Below are 9,222 nucleotides of genomic sequence, written 5' to 3'. Positions count from 1 at the left end.
ATAGAGCTCCAGTGGTGTCATCCAAGTGTCCGGAAGCCTCGAAATTCATATTTGACATGAAAGGGCATCATTTACACCGTGTTTTTAGCCTAAATGTCCACTGATCTCTTCCTCCACAGCCGTGTTTGTACGTGGATCAAAGCTGGTTTGTGTAAGTTTCCACACTGTTATATTTTAGGTATTGGCTTTCTCTTTTCAATCAATCAATCAGACTTTATTGGTTGAGCACTTTTCATATAAATAATAAACAGTCATCAGAATCAAGCAGATCCACTCCCTCTCTTGTACTAGAGCTTTTAACACTGTCACAGAGTCTTTATCAGTAAGTGGTCCCTGAGATTGCGCTGATGTGATGAAACTGTAGATACTCAACCTTTCGATGAATCTGATTGATAGTCAGATTTCTCATCCATGTTGCTCTTCTTCAAGTTAAATTTGACAATTACATCCTTTGATTTGCTCTTTTGATTGATCCTTCACTTATTTGTTTATACAAAATATTCAGCCCATTTGAAACATCAACCTGAAACAATGTTGACAACAGAACACTAAACTAATGACTTTGTTTACATGCTCACAAAATAATCAGATTATGTTAATCAGATTAATGCAGGAACTCAGAAGATGCATTGCGAGACTGCTCTAAAACCTTGGTTTAATCTATGATTTTCCCCTCAGTAAAGCCTCCCTTACAGTTACTCACCTTTCCTTATTTTCCTTGCCATTATATATTATTTACAACAATTATTCACGCTCCCATTTCCTTTATCTGGTTATAGTTATTGGCGTGTGTTAAATCTTTTCACCTTGTATTTATGTCGTTGATATAATGGTCCTGCGAAAACTATAATTTCCAACAGCACATGAAGGCAGCACAAACGTCACAATATACGACGTCATAATCATTGTTGTGGGAGCCAACAAAGGATCAGATGTCACAATGTTAATATTCAGCCGATGGATTAAAACCATCAATGATTTTTAATCCAGTGAACAAAACTGATCAATAATAAAAACAAAATTGTCACTAGTAGAGTACATGTTGATGTTTCTGTTCTTTTTTGGTGGTTTTTGTGTGGTCTTCATTGAATCTGGGGAGCCTGACCAGAGTTTCCTTTATTTTGAAGACTGTGTCTATTATTTTTCACCAAAATGTAACATGAACATGAACATATTAAACCTAAACCCCTCTTAAATACAAAAACATACACACACATATATATATATATAGACACAAATACAGACATTTGCACGCACACACACACACACACACACATACATACAGCAAATATATATAAATAAACATATATATACCTACAAAGACACATATATACACATACATACATATACAAAAAAAAGGAAAAAAGAAACGAGACAAAGCAGAAAAAGGACAAGATAAAAAATATAAATAATAATAACGATAATAATGAAATAAAATGTATTTTATTTAAAAGCAACAAAAAACAGAACAAAACATTATCATTTCACAGTGTTGACCTCCCATAGTGCATAGGTCATATATGTACTTAAAAATGTACAAAGGTCTTGTTAGGTCTGTTTACACCAGTGTGTTGCTAAGCAACGGGTGAACATGGCAACAGTTGGAGCTGAAAACAAGCTGCTCCTCTTCTTGGGAGAACTCTTCATTCATTTATAACGATTTATTATATTCCACTTTTCTATCGGTGTTCCTTATTTTTGTGGCATTTTCTGCCTGTGTGGACCATCTCATAACAGTTATCAATTTCCATCAAATGGCATCAAACGACGGACCTCTTGTCAAGGAGGCTATTACGTTGCTGGATAAGTTCAGTGAAGGCAAACAGTGTTTGGATGACTTCATAGAAGATGCTGCAAAACATCTGCAGGTGGGTGAAGATTTCAAAACATGGGGACATCTCTTTGTTCTGATGACTGCGTATACATTTGACTTTAAGCTGAGCAAATAAGAAGAATACATTATTAGTATACAAGTCACTGATGGAAGCCAAACCTTTCCTCCTCCAGATTAAAATAACAGCGTCTTTGTGAAGGGAGAAATGCATGATTATAACAAATGAGGGATAAAGTAAAAAGTATTTGGTAAATTGAATGCTTCCTTTAAATGACCCAAGAGGTTGTTTGGAGTAGCGCTGGAAGGGAATTCCACTAATGTCCTGCTCTACGGCCAACCATGATGGTCTTGCGTAATCAGCTACTGCAAGTTTTTGTTAGAAAGCCATTTTCCAAGCACCTCATTATTCCTTTATGAACATTTCATTTGTTTTTTTGGGCAGATCATGGATGCTCAGCACAAGCAGTTCATACTTGATGTTGTCTCCGGCTGCACTGAATACAAAAAGTTACTGGACGTAGTTGTCAACATCTTCTACAGCCAGAATGGGAGATGGTTATCCAGAGGTGACCGGAGCCAGTTTGTCAGTAAGTTAATGAAATAAACAGGCACTAATTTTGATTTAACTGTTGATAAAAAAACATATTTGTAACACTCTGTTGTTTCTTAGTTATCTGTTACCTCACCACTTTCGTCCTTGATGACATTGGGCTTCAGCGTTTTAGCAACATTGTCAAATCTCTGGACATCAAGAAAATGCACACAGTAAGTTTCTGAACCCATCACTGCCCTTGAAGTGGAAAGACACAGCAATAACAGCTCTGTTGTGTGTTTTGTTGCAGTTCCTCAACTTCTTCTTCACACACCTCACCACATGGATACAGGAAGAGTGGAATCATATCTACGATGCTGCCTGTGTGGAGGAACAGTGGATCGGCCCTCTGCTGAGGTAAAATAGTCCTGGAAAACCCTTCTCAGACTATCACATTATAAAGACAAGACATGACCGCATATTTCTGTTTGTCCTTTAGATGGCGCCCCCATATTGATACTCTCATGGACCAGCTTGCTTTGAAAATGTCCTGTGGGAGTCAGGTCAAGAAAATTCCGATCAAAGCCACGAAGCCCCAAGAGTTCTGTCTCACCAAACCCAAACCTCGACCTCTGAGGATGCCAGAGCTCATCCCACAGCAGGGAAAATGCAAACCGGTCAGCTTCATTCACATTTATACACTGTATCTATTCCAACATTGCTGATCAGTTAGTTTACGTATGTACTAACTGCTGTGTTAGCCTGTAGATAACCCTTAGGAGAGTATACACCAGGCCTTTATGCAGTAGATTCTATAGTGGCTGATTCACTGAGCCCATGAGTCTTTTGTTTTGAAGGTACCAAACAGCACGTACAGGGCTCCAAAGGAGATGCAGATCATAAAGGAGATAAAACAGGAGAACCAGCTGAAGACTACGGTAAAACGTCTGATTCTACTATTATATTCACAAAAAGACAAAAGCTTAATAAGAATAATTTGTTTCACTTCAGGAACTGCTGAATGAGGCAAACATGAAACAGTTCAGATGTGGGAATCCACAGAAGTCTGAACGCACCAGGGTAGGGACTATTTTCTTTGATGGATATGTTTTTCTCATTTTACCTGCCTGGAAGCTGGATTAAACCTTGTAGTTAAGCACACATCCACCTTTCACTTTGTATTGAGCTATTTTTACTGATCAGTTGCTGATGAACCATTATCTAATGTTGCAGCGAAAGATGCTCCAGATTCAGACAGACTTGGATTCAAAGCTCCAGTTCAATTCATTTCAACCCTCTGAATCTCCGTCCAGTAATAAGGTGAGATCTGTTTCAAATAATAAATATTTCATTTTATATGTATATTAATATCATGTATATTAATATCTAATTGAATGCATTTCATTTTGTTGATGTTGCCAGACCAAAAACTGTCCCGTCAAGCTCAACGGTGCAGCCATCCTGAGGCAGAGGGCGCTGCGTAACCGTAAGGAGGAGGAAGAGCTGCAAAGGTACAGCACAGTGTTTACATGCCACACCATGACCTATCCTACGGTGGCCCTGAAGGGCAAATGATAACAATAAACGTGCAATGACAACAGCAAACGCAACCACCAAAGGCAAAACACAACGACATTCACTTCTTCTGGAAAAGGAGGTACCTGTCAGGACAAGGATCATTGGCTGTGTGTTTTATGTGCATGTTGATGCAGGGTGGATCGTTTAACAGAAGGCGAAGGTGAGGACTCATCTTTCGTTCAGTGGCAGAAGAATATGCGAGAGATGGACCTTCATGAGGAGCTGGCCAAGATTGAGCAGAGGCGACTGGAGGGACGCATCAGTCACAAGGAGGCAGCCATTGCCCGAATAAACATCATGGAGAGCAACCAGAAGGCCTCTCAGCTGAAGAAAGAAGAGGTCAGAAAAGATCATACATTAATTATAATTATAATTGAAAAATGCTGGCCATAAAGTGGTACTTATGTTAGCTTTGTTGTGTCTCGCAGACAGCCCAGCTGATGAGGGAATATGCTGAGAAGAGGTTGCAGGAAGATCAAGAACTGAGGGACTTGGTGCAACAAGTGGCAGAAGGACACAAGAACTCGAAAATGGCCAAAGAGAAGTTACAGAAATTCAAGCAGAGTATAGGTACGCCTACACTTGTGATTTAATGAGGGTTTTTTTCTCATGATTTCCTCTGAATTCTCATTGATTTCTTGTACATTTCACAGTGAGAGAAGTCTCAGACCAACGTCAAGCGCTCCTTCGACAAGCACTGGAGGAAGCACAGGCAGAACTGAGCAGGAAGTTTCAAACCATCCTTGAAATCCGCGCCATTGAGTCACTTCCTCACGTCAGATTCAAGTATTTTGACGACACAGAAGTGAGTGGGGAGGACGTCATTACAAATTCCCTGTACGTTCATGTGCAGTATCTCCAAGTTAACCTGTTGTTCCGTGTCAGACTGCAGGACATGAACTGCTGGATGAGATGTCCGTAGTCGAGCTGAGGCTGCGACTGGCCCACCTGAAGGAATTCAGGCAAACAGAGCAGCAGAAGAAACGTGAGCACATCCTGGAGGTAACTCACGAAAAGAAGCAGCTGCTGTTGGAGGAGATGCAGCTCAACAACCTCCACATGCAAGCAATGGCACAGGCTGCAGCCTTCAGGTCAGGAAAAACCTGAGAGGGTACAAACCCAGAGCAGCAACAATTTGCTTAAAAAAATCCAAACCGAACAAGTGCTGCATGCAAGTGCCATATATAGGTCAAAAGCGGATGTTTTGGTGGCGCCCGGGAGTTCGCTGTGAGTGAATTGTTTGGTCAAAATAAACGCTCGCCGAGAGGCGCACAAAACAAGAAGATCTCCGGATTCCGTGATTCCCTCGACTCCTACACTACTAAACATATCTTTTATTTGATTTATCCTTTTTTTTATATATATATATATAAACACAAGAGTTGACCATGGTTATTAGACATGATCTTCTTAAGCAAGGTGTAGTCAGAAGAGATAGGTCTTTAGTCTGCGGCAGAAGATGTATAGACGTTTAAAGACCTGTCAGGCTGCTGCATTCTGGATGAGATGCAGAGGTCGGATGGCACCAGCAGGTAGAACAGCCAGGAGGGAGTTACTTTACTCTAGGTGTGAGATGACCAGGGGCTGGACCAGAACCTGCGCTGCCTTATGAGTGAGAAGGTGACGTGTTCTCCTGATGTTGTGCAGCATGTGTCTACATGAGCGGGTTGTTGTGTCAATGTTTTTCGGTAAGGGAGAGTTGACTGTCGAGTGTCACACCCAGGTTCCTAGAAGTCTGGTTGGGGGCTAACACCAAGTTGTTGATGGTGATAATCAGGTCATGGGTGTGGGAGCCGTTCCCTGGACAGAAAAGTAGTTCAGTCTTGTTAAGGTTGATTTTTATGTGATATGCGGACATATCTGACTGAGCGATGTCAGTCAGACAGGCAGAGATTCTAGCTGCTACACAGCTACACACTAATGTTATGTCCTCTGGCATGTTGCAGGAAAGAGAAGGAGAGGAAGGCCAGTCTGGATCTTCAGCGGAAAGTTGCTCAAGACAAGAGAGTGTTGGCTATGCAGAAGAAGCTTGAGGAAAAAAAGCAAGAGCAGCGGAGGCTAGAGCAAATCAAGAGCAGCAAGACCAGAACCGCTGAAAAAAACACAGAGCAGGCAGAGACACGCGACAAAGTGAGTATGAAATCCGAATCAAAGAAGAAGTGACTGATCTCACAGTTTTAGCCTTGCCTGGTTTTTGTTTGTGTTTGAATTTTCATTCAAAAAAGCAGTGAAATAATATTCGTCATTCAACTCCACATTTCTCTTCTACCCAGAAAACCATGACGGCGGAGGAGATTTGTGATTCGATGGTAAAGAATTTAGAGCAGTTGATCCAGAGAGCCTTTTAAATTTCTGACCAGGACGATTATCGGGGTATCGGCTGCCAGGAGAGAAATACATGGAATAGCTGTGTTTCATCTTTTGTTATATTGTTAATGTGACCCATTTTAAATGCATTATAATTTGATGAACAATCACCGTCATATTCATCCTCATGATGAATTCATCGTTTGTGTTTTTTACAGTTTTCTGCACACTTGAATCTAGTCCACCTTTAACTGTATTTATAACATTATTGTTACATGTTGCACCAGGGTTTGTAATGTCCTTGAAATATTGAGTTTTTCCGAATTGCTTCATTTCTGCATTACACACCCATGTCTATGTGTGTGTGTGTGTGTGGTTTCGGTCTACTGGTCCTTGTCAGGACCAGTAGACCTCAAGAGGACTTAAGTCAGGCTGTAATGAACTAAAACGTCTTTTCTGAGGTCATGGATAAGGATAAGGGTAAGATGTGATTTGTGGGTAGGTTAAGATTATGTATGTATGGTGACATTCAAAGAAAAAAATACCAACAAGACCACTGAGGCGTGAATGGGGGGAACTTGGTCCAACCCAAATTCAATGTCCACTTTGCAGCTTCAGATTTATTTTCATTTTCCGTGAATGATGCTTATTAGCAGATCAAAACAAAAAAAAAGATCATATTTTCCTTTTGAGTTCCAATCCCTAGCCAAAACTGAAACAGCTACATGATCAATAACGGCTGCTTCTCCCAAATAAAACACACACATGATTCCTATCTCCAGGTGTCCCACTATATTCCTTCCCCAACAACATTAGTGCAACTTGTGTTCCATGCTGGACTGCTTATGCAAAACCTGCAATATTAAAAAGAAATTTAAATTGAATAAACAAAACAACATCATGGCTCGAACAGTATGAATTGGTGATGTTAAGGGGTACATATTTGGTTAGGATGAAAGTATGAAAGAACAAACTGCACTAATCTAGTCTTGATGACAATTCAAAGCACTTTATATTACAGCTTTTACCATTCACCACATTCATACAGTGCATGTATTTGCAGAACTTTCTCTATGAGAAGGGGCAATTTTGGGGTTGCAGAACGGGGAAGGCTTGGATCAAACCATCAATCTTCTGATAAGAAGAGCACCATGCTACCCATTGTGACACATCTGTGTGTGCGTGTGTGCGTGTGTATTTGTGTGTAGGTTCCCTTACTTATACCTTTTTGAGGACTATTTTAAGCATAAACAAGTGAGGACATTTTGACCCTAACCCTAACCACTACCCCTTGCCCTCACTTCTTCAAAGGGCTGAGGGTTAAAACTTGGTTTTAGGCTAAGGGTTAGAATTAGGTTTAGGCTAGAGTTAGGCATTTAGTATGGATGGTTAAGGTTAGGATAAAGGAATAGAGGATAGGGAATGCATTATGCCAATGCGGGTCCTCACTAAGATAGAAGTACACACATGTTTGTGTGTGTATGTGTGTCTGTCTGTTTGAACAGCTATCTTTGTGAGGACCATATTCATCATATAACCAACACAGTGATGACATTTTGGGAAAGTGAGGATATTTTTGCCAGTCCTCACTTTGTGACCCCCCTTTAATAAACTGTTTGGGGGTTAAGACTTGGTTTTAGGGTTAGGGTTAGGGTTGTATGTCTATAACTCTTCTGTCAGTGAGCAATATATCTTGTGAATAACTTTGATCAGATACATGAGTTAAGCCACACAGATTCAAGATCCACTTCCTTACTTGTGCTGGAAGGTTTAACACCATCACACAATCTCATTGATTCTTTGACCTCTCATCCATGTTACTCTTCATCAAGTTAAATTTGTTATAATTTGCCGTTTATGAAAATATTTGGGCAATCAACCTAACCTAAAATTCCAACCAGTTGGTTTCCCCCTGTGTGAGCATCCAAGCTATGCTGCCATTCTTTAATAAAGTTTATTAACCCCTGTATTGCCCTTTATACCTCTGTGTGCCGGTATCCACATAAAAGTACTCACAATATAAATATTTTGAAATATATACACAGTCTCCAATATCTCATTTAGGCCTACTGTTAGATGTAAATAACCTTACTATTAATATTATAATATAATATTATATTAATATCCATGTTGAGCACAAATCTGTCCACAAAACAAATTTCCAGATTTTATGTAATGATGCCTCAATAGCTACCATCTCCACCATGTAAACTGACAAATGATCGGAAGTTCTCCTGTTCACTGACACTTTCAAGTCTGGTATATTGAAACCAAAACAGTTTTTTCCTACAAAAGAATCTTTGGACCCATCTGTATATAGTGCAACAAATGTTTCGTATAATATATGCACTCTTTATGCAATCATAATTTTTTTACATTTGAGTAGTGCTTTGATTATATGTTAATTTCATGTGAGCTGAGCGTCACACCACACACCCAAAAACTTTTGTATTCGTCTTCTTTGTTCAGTTTATTGGCGGCTGTTAACTGAAGTCAAGCTGCATTACCACCATCTACTGTGTTGATGCACCGTTCCTGGAGGTGTGACACTCCAACACTACAATGTAAAATGTCCTCTGATCATAAAAGGTAAAATGTCCTTCTGAGATGCTTCTTGACTTTGATCCTCATGTACGAGTACATGTGGATGTTTCTGCACTTTTGGTTACCACCTGCCAATAAACCGAACATAGAGGAAGAAAAAGACTTGCTTGTCTTGTCCCGATATTTATATTATCATGGATCAACCTGAATCCACGAAGCCCCAGGAGATCTGTCTCATCAAACTAGAACCTCATCCTCTGCCGATGCCTGAGATCATCCCACAGCAGGAAAAATGCAAACCGGTGAGCTTCATTCACAGTTATACACTGTATATATTTCCAATATTGCTGATCAGTTAGTTTTCATACTGACTGCTGTTATGTGCGCAGGCTTTTATTTTGAAGGTACCAAACACTACACACAAAGC

The 9,222-nt window shown here is 40.0% G+C and overlaps 1 protein-coding gene across 1 annotated transcript; it reads left to right on the top strand.

Moving 5' to 3' along the window:
* Nucleotides 1-1,613: 1,613 nt before the first annotated feature.
* On the top strand, nucleotides 1,614-6,626 carry LOC133961438 (cilia- and flagella-associated protein 99-like). Its single transcript, XM_062396539.1, has 15 exons — nucleotides 1,614-1,868; nucleotides 2,277-2,421; nucleotides 2,505-2,599; nucleotides 2,677-2,783; nucleotides 2,866-3,043; nucleotides 3,224-3,304; nucleotides 3,378-3,446; nucleotides 3,600-3,686; nucleotides 3,789-3,877; nucleotides 4,079-4,283; nucleotides 4,373-4,514; nucleotides 4,598-4,749; nucleotides 4,830-5,035; nucleotides 5,891-6,074; nucleotides 6,218-6,626. Exons 1-15 carry the CDS (start codon nucleotides 1,755-1,757, stop codon nucleotides 6,290-6,292), a joined length of 1,929 nt encoding a protein of 642 aa, XP_062252523.1. The 5' UTR covers nucleotides 1,614-1,754; the 3' UTR covers nucleotides 6,293-6,626.
* Nucleotides 6,627-9,222: the final 2,596 nt, after the last annotated feature.

Source organism: Platichthys flesus, chromosome 10 (genome assembly GCF_949316205.1).
Source record: "Platichthys flesus chromosome 10, fPlaFle2.1, whole genome shotgun sequence".
Lineage (NCBI taxonomy): Eukaryota > Metazoa > Chordata > Actinopteri > Pleuronectiformes > Pleuronectidae > Platichthys > Platichthys flesus.
Note: the sequence above shows the minus strand (reverse complement) of the source record. Positions and strands in the feature narration are given on the sequence as shown.

What these genes read in the sequence shown, in the direction of transcription:
- LOC133961438 (XM_062396539.1), top strand. Translation starts at nt 1,755, where the DNA reads ATGGCATCAAACGACGGACCTCTTGTCAAGGAGGCTATTACGTTGCTG. An exon ending in TGACCGGAGCCAGTTTGTCA is followed by an intron (nt 2,422 to 2,504) that starts GTAAGTTAATGA and finishes GTTGTTTCTTAG; the next exon opens with TTATCTGTTACCTCACCACT. An exon ending in AGGCAGAGACACGCGACAAA is followed by an intron (nt 6,075 to 6,217) that starts GTGAGTATGAAA and finishes TCTTCTACCCAG; the next exon opens with AAAACCATGACGGCGGAGGA.